General features: G+C 44.8%; 1 protein-coding gene across 1 annotated transcript; it reads right to left on the bottom strand.

The window, feature by feature from the left end:
* Positions 1–906: 906 nt before the first annotated feature.
* On the bottom strand, positions 907–22,670 carry XYLT (beta-1,2-xylosyltransferase). Its single transcript, XM_086489492.1, has 3 exons — positions 21,837–22,670; positions 2,437–2,586; positions 907–1,775 (listed from the first exon to the last, which is right to left on the bottom strand). The coding sequence occupies exons 1-3, from the start codon at positions 22,551–22,553 to the stop codon at positions 1,050–1,052; spliced, it is 1,593 nt and encodes a 530-aa protein (XP_086345618.1). The 5' UTR covers positions 22,554–22,670; the 3' UTR covers positions 907–1,049.
* Positions 22,671–22,934: the final 264 nt, after the last annotated feature.

Below are 22,934 nucleotides of genomic sequence, written 5' to 3'. Positions count from 1 at the left end.
TTGGAAGTAGCTGAACAATTAGAAAACTAAATTCAACAATTATTATCCTCAAAAATTGAGTGCCATATTGTTGCTTGTCCTTATCTCACTTCAACCTCATCCTACTTTGTTGCCTTTCGGCTTTTGATGTTATCAAACCTGGCCTTGTTTGTGCTAACTTAAAGTCTGCTTTTGATGTTATCAAACCTGGATTTGTGTGTGCTGACTTACAATAACATGTTATAAGGTTTGACCACTCATACCAGCATTTAATAGTTGAGCATGAAGGAGCAAATTAAAAGCTCCTCATTTTTGGCAAACAATGAACCATCAAAAACTCAAACTAATCTTCAAGCAAGCATGAGCACATGCATTTGCACGAGTCCACAGACATACACCTACCTGTATGAATCCAGGAAATTCCAAATTAGAACTGAGCTTTTACATATGAATCTTCACATCAATTTCTAAGAGGTCCATGATATATTACCTTAAAACGTTCTTTCTTGATTCCAAAAGCCTCTTTGAAGGAAGGTTTCTATGTGGCAAATGAAAAGCTTTTGAATCACTTACCTTCAATCATCACAAAAATGGCCAACTATTAAATCCTTCCCCATCTCAGCCCTTGATCGTAAATTTCGAGCATGTGTTCGGTCCTCTTTTAGATCATTTCTTGATCCTCAGTTTAGGGGGGGGTATTCAGAAGACTGTTTGTTATACAGCTCTGACTTGTTTACTTACATATGTATTGGATTGACTTATGGTCTACCATGAACGCCATCATGGTTGGCCAGTTGATGACCAAAATTTCCTTGGAAAACAGCTTTTCCTGTACTGTGGAAGCCTTTGTCGTAGAATAGCTGTGTGCCCATCTTCAATGGGCTTTGGCTCTTTTTTTGGGAGGGCCGTTGACTTTTGTACAGTATCGTTCAAAAGGCCAATCCTTGCTTTACTGAGCTCTCTTGAGGCATCATACCTCCATCCTGAACAATTACACAGTAAGCTGAAGCCATATAAAAATTCCCACTCCTTGTTGAGCATGTACTGGTAAGACATCTCTTTCCATATGCTCATGCTGCCAAGCTCTCCAAGATGGTTGAAAGTTGCTTCAGCACCTCTTGACAATCTGCAGCTGTGCTTGCCATTGTGATTGATTGATAATCTAGCCCCATCCATTGAGAAATATGCGAGTAATGAGGCCGCGGGAAAAGAGGGCTCAGAAGCTCTAGAATGACAGTCCCTGGACGCGCAAATAAAATGTGTGTAAGACCAGCACCGTGAACTCCGAGAATCACTGACGCATCGTCAACCGCCTGAACCTGATCTTTCATTTTCATGTGGGCTAAAGTTCCATTGACAATATTTATAGTGCTCCACAAACGACCAAATTCCTTGGATTTTAATCGTGCCCAGTTCTCCATCAAATTGAATAACTCTTGTTCATTCCGCAGCCTTGTTTCAGGCTTTCCACTATGCCGCGGGTGGGCTAAGTAGCTTTCACGTCGAACAAAAAGAATATTCAGGGACTTTTTAATCCGCCTATTTTCAACCCCGAAGGCAGATTTGAACATTTCACCAAACTCTCTAAGCCTTGCAGTCTTCCGATCATCGTCAGCCTGCTTGAGCTCCATTGCTGTGCAGCCTTTACACGGAATTCCTGAATTCAAACCTTTGAAGATAGCCGTTTCATAACCAAGTGGCGTGAAGACTGCATGATCAAAACAAACAGAATCTGCCAAGCTTTTCGCATACGTGATATTGCTAAATAATGCTTCCCAGCCATCATCCATTGGAGACTGCAATTAACAGAACATGGACAAGACGCAACGTAAAAAGCTGTCGCCTCAATAAGACATAGCAAGCATGGTAAAGATTGGCATATGGCCCAGTAGGACACACAACAACAAATTGAGAAGATTAAAGCAGAAAAGGGCCAGAGAGTTTCCCTGAAAGTTAGCCAATGACGGATACTGAAAGAAGCTACCCCAGCGATGCCACAGACAATCCTACAACCAATGCTAATAACCCTGGACAATGTCTTGGTTAGCAAGCCCAGAACCAGAAAGGACGAGAAGGACGTAACTTTCCAACTATGTTCTTGCAAAACTATATGCTGCATGGCCACCAGGCACTGCTATGCTCCCAGCCCCGTCCCACTCTGTGGCGGTAGCAAGCCAGAATGTGGCTACCACAGGTAGGTACCTACTTTCAGATGCATATACTTTGCCAGATTTATGTGAAATCCTACTAATGGCATTCATCCGACTGCCAGCTCAAAGGCAAGATCAATTTGCTAAGTTTGAGTACAAATTAGGGTATGATAAGATTAAACTACATAAATTCATTACTACAGTTGCAACACATTTATTATAAGGACCAAAAAACTTATTGCCAAAGCATTATGAGACTTGAAAAGTCTTGAAATAAAGTACTAAGGACAGCTAGTCAGTAAAGTACCTGGCAGTGTCCATCGACAAAGATCACATTTGGATGGTGGGCTAAGCTCAGTACACGAGATGCCACATATGCACTATACCAGTCTGTAGCAGTGTGAAAAAGGTTTGCATACTCATATCGAGTGATGAACAATGTCGATGACTTCACTGTCTGTGAACCATAAACAACAAGAAACGTCAAAGCAGAAAAAAGCTCCAATCTCAGACACATATTGAACCAAACATCATACTATTTTTTTTTTAAAGCTGTTTACTAGTTTTACGGGATTGAACCAAAATCAGACCATTTTATAAGAACCCAAATATGTATGGAACGGGAATCAAGGCTATATGCAAAAGGCTTTTTATTTCTTCTTGGCTGACTCGGGAGTAGGAACGAGATATACGAACTGCTTGGAATCATCTTCGGATGACCAAGGGAGATTCTCTGGACGCGTATTGCGAGAGATTTTGAAGCTCTTTTCTACCAGCCTCTTCATTTAAGAAGGTCTCGTTTAAAGAACAGATTGAGCGGTTTTGAAGCGGACTTCCTACAGAGATCCGAGACTACTGCTTGGAACAAAAGTCAAATTCTATTCAAGAATTGATGGGTCATGCGAAACGGGGTTTGGCCATACATTCAGGCAATCTGACTTACCCCACAGATGAGATCTTGACTCAAAGAACACAATAGACTTCTAATACTGAAAGTAGAAAGAGAAAGAGTTCCCAAGAAAAGAAAGACAAGGATTCACGGCCCCGGCTCACTCTTCGAAAGAGGGTCAACAACATCAAAGAGGGGAAGTGTTTCGGATGCGGGGAACATGGGCACGTCTCCACGAAGTGTCCTAAAAAGGCACAGCAAGAACAGACTGAAGACAGGCCAAAGAGTTCGAGAGCAGCTAAGGAACGTGGAAGAAAAGGCAAGATGAAAGCAGGACTGGTTCCAGATTGCATGGGTAATGACCCAAGCACGATTGATGAAAGTACAGAACTTTGCCGAGCTTGGGGCAAAGTGAAAGATCAAGAAGCCCCTCTGGTCTGCTCTGCGCTTACTGCTGCGAGCAGTCCTGCTCCTGCGCCAGACAGTTCTTAGCGCCCCTCGCCTCCCTCAACTCTGCACCATCTGAAGTTCAGGTCTTGCCTTGACAGTCAACTTCCTACGCAGGTTCTGTAAAATCGTCAGGTTTTCAGTTTGATTAAAGTTTTCAAGCAACAAGTCCCTGTACAGCCAGCCTGTGTGTATGTCTCTGTGTCAATAGCAATCAAATATCAAAAACCCCAACAAAAAGAGAGAGAGTGTGTGTGTGGGTGTGAGCTTCACATGGATTCGACTGATCAGTGTATGTACAAGCGCCAGAAAGCCATGGAATCTTCGGGTATGGATGCTTTAAGACATTTCAAACAATGTTTGCATGAGGACTTCAAGGATGCACGTCAAGCCTGGGAAGGATCCGCTCCCGTCATGGAAGCGCGCATCCTATACAGGAGCTTATGGATCCTGTTGCTCAATATGCACTTAACGCGGTGATTCTTTTTTTCTCGGGTAGAATGCCTACGGCTCAGGATGTAGGCCAATGGGTTGATTTCCTACTCAAATGGAAAGCAATCCGAGGGGTTTACTTTGACGCGCGAGGGTTCTATTAAGTCTTGCTAGCCGACATGGATGCTCGGGATGCTTTGCTTGAAATGTCTCCTCTTTTTTTCAATACGCAGATGACTCATGTACGGCCCTTGGCTCTCACCAAGGACTATCAGAGTCTCATTCGTCACAAGTGTCCCGTTTTTGGGTTGCGGTGGTCGACTTTCCTCGCACTTGGTGTCACTTTCTTCCTTTGTTGGCTGCTCAGCTGGGCAAAGTCATTTGCCCTCCTAAGCTGGACGCAAACACAAACCGTTTTTGTATTCTATGGGACACAGATATCCCCACACCAGCAAGTATTTCGATCGATTTTGGGAATGCAGTGGTTGGAAAGCGTTCATTTAAGCTTAAATGGGGCAAGTTTGCAAATTCTTGCTTGCGCTGTGGCAAATTTGGTCATATGCAATCCGAATGTCCGGAACCAAATCTGCAACCACCTCCTTCAGCTGCCCCTACTCCTCAACCTCACTCACCTCCGAAATCTTCTACTGAGGTTCAAACCAAAGGTGCTTCAACCTCCTCCCCGACAACTGGGGCGAATAAAGGCAAAGGGAAACAATTACAATTGTCTGCACTTTCTGCTTCTCCAAATATTAAAGACAAAGGAAAAGAACAGGTTTCGACCTCTCAAACTTGGATAGTATCCAAGAAACCCACTAAAGCTGCTACAGCCCGTATTCCGACATCTTCTCGTAATTATGTGCCCCCTTTGAAGAATGTTGCTCAGAAAAAACTCCCTTGTAATGACAACACTTCTTTGGTTGAAGCTTGGGACAAGGTGGTTCGCTCTTACAAGGAAGTTGTTACAAGAGAAGCCTCTTCATCGCAAGCTGCCTTTATTTTCAATCATCTAGGTCCAGGTCTTGACCCACCTCCTCAGGTACCTGCAGCCGGGGAGGATGTGTCGATGGGCACTGGTACTTGAGTTTTCTTCCCCTTTTTCCCGTTTCCTCGCCCACTGTATATACCATATAGAATGCATAGTTCTTTGAATTGCATCTCCTATAATGTGCGTGGGTTATGCAATCACGACAAGTGGCGGCTTACCTGGCACTATGTACATACATGTAAAGCGGACATTGTGGTTCTTCAAGAGCATAACCAACATCAATTTGCAAGACAAACTACTTACTTTGCGGGCTACTCGATAGCTTGTGTGAATCAACTGGCTATTCTAGAGTGCTTATACTTGTTCGACATGAACTCTTCCCGACCTTGGTTTTCAATGACCCGGCTGGAAGATGGATGGTCATCCAATGTATTGTTAATGGGAAAGTTTTCGAAATTGGAGGTTTATATGCATACACAACTTCTGCAGATAGGGCACGGTTGTGGAGTGCTATCTCCTCTTATTGTTGGTGTTCCAATGCATTTCTCTGCGGGGATTTTAATAATGCACCAAACCTTGCGGATAATACTATTGGGCATTCTCACATGCTTCATATGGAACGGCAATCATGGGATCAATTTATGTCGATATGTAATGGGCTTGATTTGTGGCCCTTTTTGCATGCTACTGATCCAGGATTCCCTTTTCAACATAATGCTCAATCTATGTATCGTGCTCGACTGGATCGCTGGTATCTTTTTCACATGCAACAGTATGATGACTTTGTATGTGAGATGAGGATTGATTATGCTATGTGTCTTTCGGATCATTTTCCCGTATGCTTGAAACTTCGTTTTGGCTCTTTTGATGTCAATGACCGCCTACCCAAGAAGAAACTTTTGCATGTCAATAATGCTTATCTGAAGCATGAGCCTTTTCGCGCTATGATTGTGGATATTATCCCGCCTTTAATCTCCCAAATGTATGTTGATATGGACATAGCCTGGTTTCGCTTTGTTATGCGTGTTCAATGTGTTATCCAGGATTATGGCAGGAATTATTTGTCACAATTAAGGGAACAGGTTAATCAGGCAAAGGATGCTTGTAGCAGATTAATGCACTTGGCTAATGATTCTTCTCTTACTGACACTCAAATGACTAAGTTGCTTTCTGCTTGCGCTATATTACGGCACAATGATGAGAGGAAATTGGCCAAATGGCAAGACTCAAGCTCGTTAACAAATTTTTGCAGATAAAGGATGTGCTTCTAAACAATTCTTAGAGCATTTGCATCACTCAAGGCAGTCTCAAGCTATACGGAGAGTTAAATTACCGTCAGGGGAGTGGATCTCCACTTTCCGAGAGCTAGCACTAGCCCTACACTCTCATTATGGCAAGATTTTTGAGGCCCCTTCTTCTTCCACGAGAGAAGCTCGCCAAGCGCGTTGCATGTTTCTATCGCATGTTACTCCCATTCTTTCGATGCGGCAAGCTCAAGACTTGGAAGTTGTTTTCACTGAGTCGGAATTGTATGCCAAGAGAGCTCCTGGTTGGGATGGTCTCTCTGTGGAATTTTTCTTGTCTTTCTGGGATTATTTGAAGTTGCCTCTGTTGTTCATGATGAATACAGCTTAGGAACAGCAATAATTGCCCTCCTCTTGGAAAGAAGGTTTGCTCAAGCTGATACCTAAGCATGCACTGTGTGAAGAATTCTCTCATTGGCAGCCTATTACACTCATGCCTTTGGTATATAAATTAATGGTAAAAATGCTTGAACCGACTCAAGTGCTTTCTGCATGAAGACTTGCATCAATCTCAATACAGCTTCATTCCACAACGTCAAATTACTAACAACCTCGCAATGTCGTTATTGGTATGGAATATGCAAAATATACTCGACAGGATGTCTTGGTCATGCGGGTTGACATTGAAAAGGCGTTTGATACTGTTCTTTGGGATTATATTGCGGATACCATGCAGCACTTGGGCTTTGGGCCTAGGCTATCCCGTGCCGTGCTTTTCTTGTATGCACACAGCACTTCTGCAAGTTTGCTGGATGGATCTCTCACAGAAGCTTGGCCTTTGGGACGGTCGGTAAGGTAGGGCTGCCCTCTGAGTGGTTTGCTTTATGCGATCTCTACTCACGCCTTGTTTATATATTTGGACTCCTTGACTTCCACCGGTAGACTACATGGCCTGACTTTACCTTCAGGATGGAAGTTTGTTGGTCACGCTTATGCGGACTCTTTGTTTATGCCTCGCAATCACTATGATGATGTACAGCAAATATGCATACTCTTCACTTCTTTGGATTGGCAGCATGTCTCAAAGTTAACTTTTGTAAATCCAAGCTATTGCCTCTGGAAGAGTGTGACTAGCATAAGATATTGTGGCTTGGGGAGATTGTTCCTCCACATGTTCTGGTTCGCCATTTGGGTTATCCGCTGAGTTGGAATGTATTAGCTATGCAGAAACTGGATTGGGTGCTCCAACGTCTACATTCCAAGTAGAATTATTGGAAATTGTCCACGAGGCAACTTCATGTGCGTCTCAGGATTGCCCAATGCATCCTTGTGGCTTATGTGCAGTTTTACTTGCCTTTGTTACCCTAGCCTCGGTAGCGCTTGCAGTCTCTCATGTCCAATATTTTAGAGCATTTTTGGCGGACCTCGTCTAGCAATAAGGGTCTTCGGCTTCTATCTATGGACAAGCTGTGTTCTCCCAAGCGGCTTGGAGGGTTAAATATTTTGGACTTGAGACGTCATCTTCTGGCTCGGAAAGCTATGTTGTTGCCAATTTTGGTGGAGCAGCAACAACCCTGGGCTCTCATGGTCACACATTTGTGTACGCACATTGTCACCGCATCTTTTGGTCATTGGAAACCGACTTATTGGGATGTTGTTTTTGGGAATCTTAAAGGACACATTCTTGGATGTCCCTTTACTTCTTCTCTCATTGTTGATTGGAAGGTTGTCACTTCGCATTTGGCTTGGAATGGTCGACAATCCTCGGTGGGTAACTCTCTTCGTTTGGAGAGTCTACATTGGAGCAGGGCCTTCGCTTCGACTTTGGTTCAACGGTCTCCTCGCCAAGCGTATTTCCTTTCCCAAAAAGGAATTTGCCAGGTGCATCAGGTAGTTGACGACTCGGGTTATCTTCTTTCGTTCGCTGATGCAATGTTCCGCTTTCGGTTGGGTCTTCACTATTCTCCTCTCTGGCGGGAAATTCAAAGGATGCTTGCTGCTCACTCACCCATTCCTCCTTTGGATGTGGACTCTCGCTTCTCGGATTGGAATCTGGGTACTACTAGATTAGAATGCATCTCAGCTGGTAGTGTCTATGTCATCCTTCAGTCTGATGTATGGCTTGTGCATCATGGTAATCAGTTGTGGTCGCTTTCCGAGTCATCCTTGTGGTGGCAACACACATTGTCTCGCATTTGGCAGAGTCATCTACCTTTGAAGGACCGTGTTTTCTTGTGGCGCTGCTTGGTGGGAGCTGTACCTGTTGGCAATGTGTAACCGGCCCGTAGGGCGGTAGGCGTTGGCTTTCACCCGAAATTCTTTACTTTAAACACACACACAGAGCACCTTGCAAAGGAGACCTGTAACGGGAATTAACACTTAATCACACACACGGCTCGGAAGCTAGAATGCTCCGAGCAGACGCCGACAACCTGTAGGTCCCAAAATTGGCGCCCCTTTCGGTATTTCTTTATTCTTTAGGAGGGTAAATTACAAGGTAAGGTCCTAGGAATCCTTCACGTGTATCCACCTAGATACCATTTGATTTGGCCAAATTTCGGCAACATAACAGCCCCAAAACTTGCGCGAAACCAATTCCCCTGCTAGAACTCACTTGCACTAGCGTATACCCTCTGATTCCTGCCCAAAAACAGTAAATTCAGCATGCTGTATTTACTGGTTTTTGCCCTGTTTTCAGCCCCAAACAGTCCCCTTATTGTCCTCTGCCAATGGGGCACGATTCCCAAGTGTCCTGGCATCCGTATGGCTGAAAAACAGTCAAATTACAGCGCATACACAGCGCTGATTTTGCACCTGTATGGTGAGGTTATGACCCTCACCAGTGCCTGCTTTGGAGTAGCAGCTAGCTACCCCTGTTCCTGCTCAAGGAGGCTCTTGCCTCAGCACAAAAGCATGAACCCACACAGCTGTACATCAGTCAAATGAGGAGCCCTCTTGTGGGGCATCACATAACTGCACATAGGGGAGAGAGAGCAGTGTGTAGTGTGCACGGCATCACTCCTAGCACCACACTGTACATGAGAGGGAAAGGAAGCACTCCATAGCTCTTAACCTGTGACAGATTGCATAATGAGGCCTTCCCAACTTAAAAATTCAGCACCCATTTTTCTGGAAGAGGCGAGTGCATGAAAATGTGACACTTGGCGCATTTACAAGCATTTCCCGTTTCGGGTTCGCCACTTAAAAATATCCCAACCGACGCGTCAGTTGACTTCGCGGCAGAGTTATAAAGTGTTCCCCTAGTCATACCGGAGGTAATGACGCGATAAAGTGTTCCCCTAGTCATACCGGAGGTAATGACGCAAACACATTTCACGGCCCAAAATAGCAGTTCCCTAAATTTTAGGAGATGCTTCCGTTGGGCTCCCACTGGTCTTCTGACCATCTATCCTCATTGGGACCGCATCCAAAAGTGCAATGTGGCCCAACTATCGGATACTTTTTGTTGGTAGTCCCACCTTGACTTTACGCCTTAATTGAGTTCACTTCCTAGTATCCACCAACTTGCTAAGTGCGACGGGGGGACCTATATGATCTTGCTCTGAGCCTAGACATCCTCTTACCATACGAATTCCAGTGCCGACCACTTCCCGTCTGCAGGTGAATCTACCGTTCACATTGGCCATACAATGTCCGACCGTTTGCTACTTCAAAAAGAGGGTCTCAAAACAAATAAAATAAACCCCATTGGAAAGAAACCAACAACCAAGGTTAGCGGTTGCCACATCTCTGTGACATGGTTAATAACTGCCACGTCCTCGTGACACAATGTGTTACATGCTCGGCATATTGCGCCTTCCCGTTGCCCTAGATGCCTTGAACTGAGTAAACCATGCCACACTTGTTGTGGCGTTGTCGCCACTCCAAAGCCTTCATTCGGCAAGTCTCCACTGCTCTTCGGCTGCATTTTCACTCCGGCTCTTTTCACAGACGCTTTTGGCTTTTTGGGTGCTCCAATCACCGCAATCTCAGTTTGCGGTGTTCTTCACCTCGGTCAGATTTTGGACTCTGTGGGCCATCTGGTACCATAGGAACTCCTTAATGTTCCAAGGCACTTATATTGACCCCTTTCCCTATTTCAAATTATCTCTTGGTCAAGCGCTGCATTTTGCCTATGATGCTGGAGACATCACTCTTGATACCTACACGATTTACTTTGACTGTTTCTAGCCTTCAGAGCCTCATAGTGCTCCGCTTTTTGTATCCCTTTCTTTACGTGGGTTTTCCTCGCTTTGAAGTTTCCCACTTGTAAATTAATCAAAGCAGATTTACAAAAAAAGAAAGATCAAGAAGCCCTAAGTTTCTTTGATGGAGGAGCCAAGGCCAACTTCATTTCACCCGAATTGGCGGCGCGGCTCGAGATTACACCCCATCGGATGGGACCACAAGTAGAGGCAGTTCTAGCGGCACCCGGACGGGACGTAGCCATTACACCCGTCATTGGCAAACTTCGGTTGCATTGTCAGGGGTATTTGGGGCACGAGGACTTCTACATAATACCCTTGGAAGGTTGTGATGTCCTCCTTGGAGTCCCTTGGTACCATAAGAACAACGCCATGGTCGATTATCATGCAAAGAAAGGGACATTGACAAATGAAAAGGGCCGAAAACTTGTACTTGATGTGAAATTGAAGGGCGAGTCTGTCCCTATTGTATCGGCTTCGGCCGTTTCGAAATTAATGAAATCCAGTCTGTTTGTTTAGTCGATCTTCTTGAGAGAGATGAATGATGAGAATAGGACAAATGTGTCTGAACTTGATAAAGAACGCCAAGATTTTCTCCACACTCATGCCGATTGCTTCTCAGAGGGCCTGCCAGGCGAGTTACCAACCGCTCGTCCTGAATATCATACTATTGATCTGATACCTAGAAGCACACCACCGAACCGGCCACCTTACCGTGTGAGCCGAGCCCAGAATGAAGAAATTATGAACCAAGTGAAAGACCTCTTGGAAAAGGGTCTTGTCCAGAAATTTCCGATTCCGAGGATCGATGATATTCTTGACTGACTACACGGATCCTCTTGTTTTAGAAGGATCGATTTGAAGAGAGGATATCATCAGATCCGAATCGCGCCGGGAGATGTCTACAAGGCAGCTTTTTAGACGAGCTTCGGTTTATATGAATTTTTGGTGATGCCTTTTGGCCTTATCAATGCTCCAACGACTTTTAACTGAATGATGGACAAGATTTTCAGAGAGTACAGATGTTTTGTTGGCACTTTCTTTGACGACATTATAGTCTTCATGAGGCACAGACAACATTTGCTATAGGTCTTTCAGGCATTACGAGATCACAAGTTACCATTGCCTTGAGCCTTGCTTTAATCCATACAAAGCTTTCTTTAGTTTACACACGAGTTCTGCCCATGTTGGCTTCTTAGGTTTTATCGTAAAACCTTCGGTTGTTTCAGTAAACATTCTTTTCAAGATCCCCATAAAGAAACGATGACTTCACATCCATTTGGACCAATTCCAAGTCCTTGATGGCTACTAGACCAAGCACAAGATGCAATGTACTCATCTTGACCACATAAGAAAAGATTTCATAAAAATCCACACCTTTTGTTTGCTTGAACCCTTTTGCAACCAATCTTGCCTTATACTTAGACTCGGGATCATTTGTGATATACTTCTTCTTGAACACCCATTTGCATGGCAATGCTTGTTTACGCGTAGGTAACTCTATCAATTCCCAAGTTTCATTGGCTAAAATCAAATTATACTCAGATTGCATAGCCTCTTCCCACTTCACACTATCATCCATGTGAATGGCCTCTTTGTAGCAAGTGGGTTCAACGCAATCAGTGAGTAGTAAGTAGTGGCTCAAAACACTCAAGTGAACGAGATGTACGAGTAGATCTCCGAAGTGCCTCATGATTGCTGGATTTCGCTCTCTTGAGCAGCATGTGTGTGTACTAGTGGAAGGTGCAACACTAGCACGTCCAACATTCTATGTAACTGGCCGTGAGGAAACATCCTCAAACCGTACTCTACGATACTAAATGTCTTTTACTAGACTTTTATGCATCTTAGACTCGTTGAATATCACCTGTGAGCTGCACATGACCTTCTTAGATTCCGGGTGCCAGAGACAATATCGCATCTCTCCGTCTACTCCATAACCAATGAAGATGCACTTGTGTGATTTGGGGTCCAACTTTTGTCTAAGCGCTTTTGGTACATTTGAGAATGCCTCACACCCAAAGACACGTAATCTGTCATGATTTGGCTCTTTGCCCGTCCACATCTCCTGCAGAACCTTGTACTTTAGTGGTGTACTAAGTGATCAATTGATCAAGTATGCAGCCATCGTAACAGCTTCTCCCCAAAATTCTTGAGGTAAGTTGGTCGTAGACAACATAGAAGTGACCCGTTCCTGAATGGTTCTATTCATTCTCTTAGCCACACCGTTTTGTGCGGGTGTGTAAGGAGTGGTAAATTGTCTTCTAATGTCTCTTTTGCTGTAAAAGTCCTTGAATTCGGAGGAGATATACTCGCTTCCAGTGTCACTGCGCAAAGCTATAAGCTTTCTATCCGATTGGTTCTCGACCAATGCTAAATGCTAAGAACTTCTGAAAGACACTAAAGACGTTGCTCTTTTGCTTCAAGAGATAAACCCACACCTTTCTAGTAGAGTCGTCTATGAATGTTAGTAAGTATAACGCTCCCCCCAGAGACTTGAAGGGCACAGGTCCGCACAAGTCGCTGTGAACAAGATCTAGAGGACTCCCTAACTCCTTGTCCAAAGGCGCTTATGTCAACCTAGTCTTTTTGCCATAAATGAAATGCTCACATAAAGAGAAGCTAGAGTATTCTAACACATATAACCAAAACGCTACAAGACTTTCATTCCCTTTTGACTCATATGTCCTAGCCGGCTATGCCACAACTCAACAGACGGCATCTCGGCTACACAAGTAGAATGCTCTTTCACAGAAGAGACATAAAGTGAGTACAATGAGCCAGACTTCTGGCCTTTAAGCATGACCAAATTTCCCTTCTTGATAATCCAAGAACCATACGCAAATATGGTAGTGTAACCCAAATCATCTAGATGTCCAACTAACATCAAACTCTTTGTCAATTTCGGTACATGTCTGACATTGTGCAGCATAAACTCAGTGCCATTACGCATAGAAAACTTGACCTTGCCTACACAGCATATATCAAGCTCATACAAAGTGCCTAGCTTCACTGTGCCATGTGTGGCAGTGTATGTAGAAAACCACTCCTTGTGAGGAGTCACATGAAAGCTAGCACCTGAGTCCACAATCCAATTCTGCGTGTAACACTCATCATGAGCTAACAATGCATCAGGACTCAAATCCAATGCGAAAATCAACACATCGTTTGACATGTCAGAAACTGTCTCAATGGTTGGAGACTCAACCACATTAAGCTCTTCAATCTTCACGCTACTTTTAGGTTTGTCAGACTTCGCTTTTTCTTTGCTCTTTTCACGCTGCATTGTGCGGCAATCTTTCTTCAAGTGCCTTTTTAGGGCAATAGTAACACTACATTTCGCATGTCTTTGCCGCAACTCTTGCTACGACCTTGCTTGCGATCCTGTGAACGACCGCGGCTATGACTACGCTGCTTTTGCTTGTCACGATTGCCACTAGCCACATATGCATCATATGCCCACTCACATCAAGAGATTGACGTTGATTCTCTTCAGCGAGCAACGCACCAGTAACACTACTAAAATCTAGCTTGTCATTGGACGCAGAATTGCTTATGGTTGTGTTGAAAGTATCCCATGACGATGGTAGCGAACATAGCAAGAAAACAGCCTTCATTTTATCATCGAAATTAAGGCCTTTTGATGTAAGCTGTGAAAACACGTTGTTGAACTCGTTCAGGTGAGAACTAACATTACTGCCTTCTTTTATGTTCATGTGCATCAATTTCTTCATCAAGAAAACCTTGTTCAAAGGCATTGTTGACATCCCAAGCCTGGCATAGAGCATCCCACAAATCTTTGGCATTGGTCTTATCCATTATGGTAAAGTAAATGGATTCACCAAGGTGCAGGCGAACGGTCTCCATAGCACGCTCATTCAAGTCATCCCACTCATCATTAGTGTACGCATTCTCTCTTCTTGCACGCAAGGGTGCTATCAAGTCTTTGTTGATCAAAACATCTTGCATACGCTCTTGCCAAATAACAAAGTTTGAGCCATCAAACTTTTGATGTAGTAATCTTCTCTTTCAGAAGCACTACATGCAGCCATGATTAAGAGAATGTAGCCAAAAAACTGTATCGCAAATTGCCTGGGATAATTTCGGCAAAGTTTTCCCTAGAATAGGAGGGAAAACTCAAATCAAAATGTAATACAATCACTGTGTAAGAACAGCTAGAATTGCCAAGAACGCATAAAACGGACTCACAGGAAAAATCCGGCAAAGTCTCCTTTGTATGATGTCACGTGCACATCTAACACTATGTGTACGTGGACAAGCTACTTCATGACATGGGTTCAGTCTTTTGTGAGTCTGTTCACAGACCGTGCATGTCCAGGCACTTAGACTAGATGCATATCCTCTGGTTGCACACAGCATGATCATAAGCATTACCATCAGAATCCGTCAGGACATTTTCCAATGCACAGAGCCTATTTTTCCTATTTTTGACATTTTTCACTTATTATTTTTTAACTGACTTTTGTTGGAAACTAGGTCGGGAAATTTTGCTAAGTTTGTGTATATAGAGACCTAGCGCTAGCACTTTCTGGCGGAAGAGGCAACAGGAGCACCTTTGCTCAACAGGCACCTTCTCAGCGGGGCCCCCAAGAGAGGAACCCTACCGTTTTGCACCAAGACTAAGATCAGCCCAAGCATTTTTTCATTGCAGAGCAGCCCGGCAACAACAGGACAGCAGATCCCTAGCGTTTTTGCAGCAAGGACAAGAATTCAACCCTAGCGTTTTTGGTTTGCAGATCAACCTTGGCGTTTTGCAATTTCATCGCGACAGAATCAACAAGTAGATTAGCGTTTTCAGTTTTCAGCATAGACCCACAGCAGAACAACCCCCAAACCTCGCAGATCTCACCTTCTTGCAGCAGATCCTCGCCGCACGGTCAGATCCCGCATAGTTTGCACGTTCAGCCCAAAAAACGCAGATTTCAGCATCTGCGTTTTCAGCGCGTCGTCGTCACATCACCGTCGTCACCGACATAGAGTCAGAATTCAGCAGATAAAGATTTGCAGATTTCAGCCTTTAGCGTTTTCAGATTTCAGCCGCCCGTCTCTCATCGTTCTCATCGTCGTCGACATCGTCGGCAAGTCCAAGCATTGTAGAGATTTGTGCAATGAATAGTAGACCACTCTCACCATAGAGAGTGGGGCCTTCGGAGGAGAGTTTGACAACATTTTGGTGTCGTATTCTTCTCTCTCTATCTCTCAGTCTCAGCACCTTCATTCACAATGTTTATCCACTTGTTTGTGATCACTTGCACTCTCCCACTAAAGAACGGAAGGCTCTCTTCCGTAAGTAAAAGGAACCCTTGAGCACAGTTCGGAGCACTCATCTTGAGCAAAGTTCAACATTCACTTCCGCTTCACCTTACATTGATATCAGAGCTTTGACAATGTTCTGTATCACTCAAGGAAAGAACAACAAGAATTTTTCTTGCTTGTTGCAGTCGCACGTAACCCAAGTCCTCTTGGGCATGTCGATTCCTAATCGTGTTTTTGAAGAGTGATGGGAAACCCAAGAAAGAAGGGCTTGTCCAGCCTCCCCTTGTGCCTCTTTTCACTCCTAGAGAGCGGACCGTGCACTTAGTGGCCAGCCAATCGACGTGAGGTGTGGAAAAGCAACCTTGGTGTGAGCACAAGGCCGCCAAGGGGTGTGCCCGCGAAAAAGAGAACTCGGGTGAAGAGAAGATCCTTCTCTAACACAGATGGCAAGCGAAAGAAGAACCTCGAGACCCTCAAGAACCTCAAGAGGTCAAGAACCCAAGAACCATGACCCACACAAACCCAAGTTCCTCGTGAACTTAAGAACCCAAGACTTCAATGGATGGTCATCACCCGAAGCGGAATGGATACTTCGCATGGAGGTAGTGAGCATGGGAGTAACGAAGAAGAGTTTCCCCACCAGGAGGTTTTTCCGACCCTCCCCCTTCCCCATCTACGCAAAGGATTACACTAACTCCTATGGAGGCTTTCGACAAGATGATGATGGACAGGAAGTTAGAACGCGAAGCAAGAAAAGCAGAAAGAAAGACAGAACACACAAAAAGAATGACAGCCCTAGCACGTGAACACAAAGAAAGAAGAGCCAAACTGGATCGCGAGCGCGAGCAAGCGCGCTTGGCAGCTGAACAGAAAGCCCAACACATGCAAGAGTTGTTCCGACTTTTTGCTAATGTGCAGGCACAGATTGCAAAGGATCAAGAAACGCAGACTCTCTCAGTCTCTTCTTTTCTAAAAGATGACACAAATGATTTGCATGATCAGGATAGGCATGATGATTTGCATGATCAAGATGTGATTTCTCACAAGCATAATGATTTGCAGGAAGATGATGTGATTGTTCACAAAGATGATGGTTTAGTTGATACTTTTTCTAGTATAGTTAACCTCATTGCAGATTCGATCAATCACGAAGAACCGATCTTGGCTCTCAACCCTATGTCCAAAGAACCCCCACATGAAGTATTATGTGTACGAATGATTAGTCCGTATGCATTGTTCGAGTGTTTCATTCATGATGCTTTCCTGTATTTTAGTCACCGTCCTTAAATGATCCCTTTTCACAGGCATGACATATTGTTCGCTGAGCACGATTCACTCATGAATGAGCACAGATGTATGTGGACAATTCATGAAAAGATGAAATGTTTGCATTCAAGGAATTTACATTCCGTGTCTCTTCCTTGGTATGACACAGTATCAGAAAGAGCACAAGAAAGATTGAGCATCAAGCATCGGCATTTCCATTGTGTTTTTCCACAGTTGATTAAGTTAGATCAGAAAGTCACGATTCGACCCCATTGTTTGCGTGTGTTTGATGGAACGGTTTGGCACTCCGTCTCTATGTTCATCTCCATTGCATGCACAGTTTTTTTCGAAGGAATAGTATTTTTCCAGTCACTTTACATAGAATGGGTATGTTCATTTTGTGTTGGAAGTGGTTTCATGAATTTTCATCCTCGGAGATTCTTGAAGAAGGTAGACGCATGACTATAGACGAAGTTGAAGCATTGAAGGAGCCACAGATGACTTTGTGTCGCTTTCGGCACAGCCCAAAGAAGCAACTGTTGCAGACCTTTATGAAGTTCAAGTATCGCACGACCCACACATCAGAGTGGGCCGGCAAAGAGTCCTTCCCAGGATTCCAGACACTGTTGGCGATCTCCCTCGATGCCATACAGTTCGGTACCAGTACCTTACTTTGAAAAGGAGGGGATGTCACGTGCACATCTAAACCCTATGTGTACGTGGAAAAGCTACTTCATGACATGGGTTCGGTTCAGTTCAGTTCAGTTAGCCTAGCTTAGGGAGTGTACTCGCACTTTTGTGAGTCTGTTCGCAGACCGTGCATGTCCAGGCACTTAGACTAGATGCATATCCTCTAGTTGCACACAGCATGATCATAAGCATTACCATCAGGAGTATTTTCCAATGCACAGTACCTATTTTTCCTATTTTTGACATTTTTCACTTATTTTTTTTTTTTGGAAACTAGGTAGGGCAATTTTGCTAAGTTTGTATCTATAGAAACCAAACGCTAGCACTTTCTAGCAAAAGAGGCAGCAGGAGCACCTTTGCTCAACAGGCACCTTCTCAGCAGGACCCTCAACAGAGGAACCCTAGCATTTTGCACCAAGACCAAGATCAGCCCAGCGTTTTTGCATTGCAGAGCAGCCCGGCAATAGCAGGACAGCAAATCCCTAGCGTTTTTGCAACAAGGACAAGAATTCAGCCCTAGCCTTTTTGGTTGCCTCAGCGTTTTGCAATTCCATCGCGACAGAATCAATAAGTAGATCAGCGTTTTCAGTTTTCAGCATAGACCCACAGCAAAACAACCCCCAAACCTCGCAGATCTCACCTTCCCGCAGCAGATCCTCACCGCACGGTCAGATCCCGCATAGTTTGCAGATTCAGCCCGGAAAACGCAGATTTCAGCATCTGCGTTTTCAGCGCGTCGTCGTTGCATCGTCGTCATCGCCGTCGTCACCGACATAGAGTCAAAATTCAGCAGATAAAGATTTGCAGATTTCAGCCTTTAGCGTTTTCAGATTTCAGCCGCCCGTCTCTCATCGTTCTCATCGTCGTCGACATCGTCGGCAAGTCCAAGCATTGTAGAGATTTGTGCAATGAATAGTAGACCACTCTCACCATAGAGAGTGGGGCCTTCGGAGGAGAGTTTGACAACATTTTGGTGTCGTATTCTTCTCTCTCTATCTCTCAGTCTCAGCACCTTCATTCACAATGTTTATCCACTTGTTTGTGATCACTTGCACTCTCCCACTAAAGAACGGAAGGCTCTCTTCCGTAAGTAAAAGGAACCCTTGAGCACAGTTCGGAGCACTCATCTTGAGCAAAGTTCAACATTCACTTCCGCTGCACCTTACATATGAGGAGTCAAAACTCAACTCAAAAACCCATAAACTGCTCAAAAAGAACAATGATTGGGCATATACTACGCAAAACCACTGCTTTGTGACCGCCAACTCGGCGTCAAAAGCACAAAAAACCATCCAGATACATGTTCTATGGCAAGGGTACCGTAAAGGGGAACTCCAGCTACCTGTATCACCAAAGGTATCTCAACATTCGAGAATACCCCAGCTCAAAGAAAACCTCACGCTATCGATCCTCCAGCGGCTAATGCACACACAAAAGGACTAGCCACAGTCTTAGAAAGGGCTCTACTTGTCCAAGTCGCAGGAACGGCCGGGAAAAACTGCCAAAATAGCCATAAATGGCTCCACACGTAGTACAATAGGCAGTGTCCGCAAGTCAAAGTACATGAGTGAACCGTGATCAAATAGGCGTCAAGAACTGCTGCATGCAACAAAAGTGATCCCTGCGGGGATATCTGCTCTCAAAAGAGCTCAGTAGCACTAGGTGTGCTCACACAAAAATGCATCTGTCAACGCATCTGTCCGCAGAAAAACTGCTGTTCAAATGACTGCAAAAATCGCCTGAAAAAGTGTTGTCTAAAAGTGTTTGAAACCTAGAGAAACTAGGCTCAAAAGCCCCTTGTAACCTGTAACCGGCGTGTCAGTGTCGGTATGTGCCGATTTTTGCCGTAGGACAATTATACGCTAGTTGAGTAGCCGCCAAAAGTGTCGTAGCCAAAAACCATGCCATCGAGCGCGATCGGTGCCAATGCCAAGTGTCACTCATCTATGATAGAGGCACCTTACTCGTGCATGTGGCAAGCACGCCTGTTCGCGAGAAAGCGCTCGATCGCGGGAACGCTCGGCGTCGGGGTCAGATGTCGAAAATCCGCCTATGTATAGAAGAGTGTCATGACGATGCAGAGTGCTGAGAAAGAAAGTGTGCACTCTCTGTTGCTCTGTACGCAGACGGCATTGCTGGAGCGGAGCAGCAAGTCGTCGATGTCCGATGTCGAGGTCGACGGACTAAAATCAAGAGTGTCTGTGAAGTTGGTGTCGGAACGGGTAATCGCCGACGTCGAGGCCACCTCCCGCCATCGGACGGGAGCACTTGCGGATGTCGAGGTCATCCTGGTCACTCTCTCTCTCTCACTCGCTCACTATCTCTCTCAGTTGTCTCTCACAGCTTTGCCTCGATGTGTGTGTGAGAAGGATCGGATAGGTCACACGATCAGGGTGTCGAGGGCTCCATGGGAGTGAGCCCTTACACACAAGGGGTGTAATCAAAGTTTTTTTTTTTTAAAGGTCCATTTCTGTCTGCAACATCTAACGAGATGCAGAAATTGAGGATTGGGGGGGGGGGGGGGGAGGGGTGTATGGACGCCTTATTTACGACGCCCTTACTCTCCTGCTGCTAACTGACGATTTGACTCACTTCTAATGACTAAGGCTGAGACTAATGAACTCCAATGCCCGAGACTAAGGCTCTCTAATTTCCCCAATTGACTGTCCCAGCGAAACTCGTGACCTGCTATCTGAATCCTGCTGGCTGTCCGAATGGCGACTCTTGCTCAACTCGTTGTAGCTTGAAATTGCAACCCGATTACTTGCTTCAGCTCGACCTACTGCTGCATTCCCGACTCAACTAGCCTCAATACTCAGCTTCTCGATTTGCTTCTGTGCATTTTTCTCAATTGCATTGGATTCCCTTGCAAGCTTTGCTCTATGGCTCAAATCTCCAAAGCTCTCTTTAGTTCTCACAAGCTCTACCTGCTCATTACCAAACCTTTTCGAGCACTATTGTGAGCTTATCCCCAGGCTCTCAAGCCTTCGATGCTCAAAACCAATTTTGCTACAGAACCTACAAGCTTCAAAGCTCTCATACTTCCTTCTCGACTCGAGAGGGCTGTACGCACGATTAGCCAAGGCTTGGGGTCGAGTGCCTTGAGCTCTGATACCAATTGATGGAGCGAAGGTGGAGTGTGCAAGAGAAGGGATGGGAAAGGAGAAGAAGAACAGTAGACGCAGGTTGTGTTTGTGGAGCATGTGAGACTGACTACTCACTCTCCTTATTTCTCATTATAACCATATCAAAGAATGAGTGGGCAGGTGTTCGCTCGGCCATATCCGGCCACAGGGCCTGAAACCCAATAGGATTCTTGAAGGAAGTTTTCCCGTTTGGATTTCAAGCGTCCTCTTGATGAGTCTTACGTACAAAATTACGAGGAACAAAACCCGAAGGGAAAGGTATTTGAGATTGAGTTGCAAGGTTTGATTCTCTAGACTATCGACAACATTACTAACTCTGCACCTTGGACGCACCCACTGGATTTTGAAATTCCATTAGTCTATTTCATCCATAAGAAGTGGTTCTTCTTCATCTGCACTAGTGTCTCCTTTTCATTTGCACTTAAGTTCATCCATCAAAAAATTTCAATTATAAGCAGCTCCTCCTCTTCATCTGCACTTAGTTCTACTTCATCGCACTTCCCCTTCTCAACTACCTCTCCAGTCATACCTCCTCCTCCTAGCTCCATAGATTTTTGCATGTAGCATTGTTGAAAGTTGGAAAAGAGTTTGTCACATCATGGGTTTGATAAAATGGATATTCATGCTTTATCTTGATTAGTATATCCTCTGTAAATGTGTTGCATGTGCAATTGCCAAAGTATAGTGCACTTAGACCCATGCCTTTGTAAACGGGCTCAAAGTGGAATCCATCATACCTCGCACCAAAGTGGAGGATGGCAAACAATTCAAAAAAATTCTAGCAACCTCTTGGGGTGCCTTCAATAAGCTAGTATAAAAGTAAAGCTTTTCAACAAATGCTAGCAAGTCCAGCTCATTGTTGGGTTTCATACGCATAAAGCACACATGCCACCTCGCCAATGGTGACCCTATCGTAACAGAAAGTCCTTCTCAAGTCCAGTCATTAGGCGATGCCTCTAGCATAAAATCCAAGATCTTGGTAGACAAAACACGGCTAAACAAAGACATATGTTTCTCACTATCTTCTATATCTACCTTGGCCCTTTGATCTTTAGGCGATGTTTTTTTGCAATCATAGTGAAAATAAATGAGTGAGGTTGAAGCATACATATAAACCATGTACCTGAGAGCAGTTTATTTCATCTGAGCTCACGGTCTGAATGCTACTGAACAGAGAGCGCAGTCTATGGTCGAGAATATGCCCCTGAGGCAAAATGAAGTCTAGGAGCTCCTTAGAGATGGTCCAATCTGATGCTCTACCAGCCGGTACAACAATCTCAAAAGCACCAGGGGAGAAGGAAGGCAGCTCCTCAGCATCTGTACGCCCAACCACAGAATCAAGGGCCTCCCCTCCCAATGACATGTAAATCCGCCCTGGATGCATCACAATGTTGCGGCCTTCACAGAGAGACGTTCGTAAAGTTTCACTGTAGAAGCATTGCAGCGAAGGCATGTCTGCCTTCGCTTGGACTTTTGTGCTCTTGAAGGGAAATGATTTTTTGGATGGGCTTGTGGACTTACGAGGAAAGACTGGTACATGCTGAGTGAAGCCGTTACCAAAATAAGCTTCGCAGGACTCAAGAGGCAGTTTGGGGCGCGGAGTCCATGGAAGCTGAGAAGGGAGGGAAGGCCAAGACTTATTGGAAGGAGGACGAGTGGAACTAGCTTGATCTTGACTTCCTTCTTCACCACGGATGAGCTCACGGAGTGACGGGTCGCTGTGTGCGTGGGAGAGCGACGAGGTAGGGGGCGGGTGCAGGTTAATGATATACGAGAGGTTGAGAACCATCAAGACGGAGGCTGCCATAGCTAACAGGCATTTCTGCTTGGCGATCGCCATTCTGAACAAGGTGAAGCCTTCACAGGAACCCAAAAGGTGACTATTGAGCCTACTGGGGTGGGTGTGTGGGTGTGTGAGAGTGAGAGAGAGAGAGAGAGAGAGGGGAGGAGGAGGAGAATTTCAACATCGTAGGAAGCTATCCCAAGAGACCCCAAAGATCTATACGACAAGAGTTGAACTCAAGACCTGTTATTAAGAGAGAAATGGCATAACCAATCTACCACACTTGGGTGATAGATAGAGAGAGAAAAAAGGGGCGGAGGGGGAGAAACCTTTTATTTAGTCCTTAATGTAAAGTTGTGGATTTCAGTTTATTTCTTATACGAAGTTTAATGTATTTTTAATTGGTTAGATTATGAGATGGCTTTGACAAAAATTTGT

The sequence above is a fragment of the Adiantum capillus-veneris genome, chromosome 18 (assembly GCF_014529385.1).
Source record: "Adiantum capillus-veneris isolate H3 chromosome 18, ASM1452938v2, whole genome shotgun sequence".
Classification (NCBI taxonomy): domain Eukaryota; kingdom Viridiplantae; phylum Streptophyta; class Polypodiopsida; order Polypodiales; family Pteridaceae; genus Adiantum; species Adiantum capillus-veneris.
This window is presented reverse-complemented; position numbering and strand designations above follow the sequence as displayed.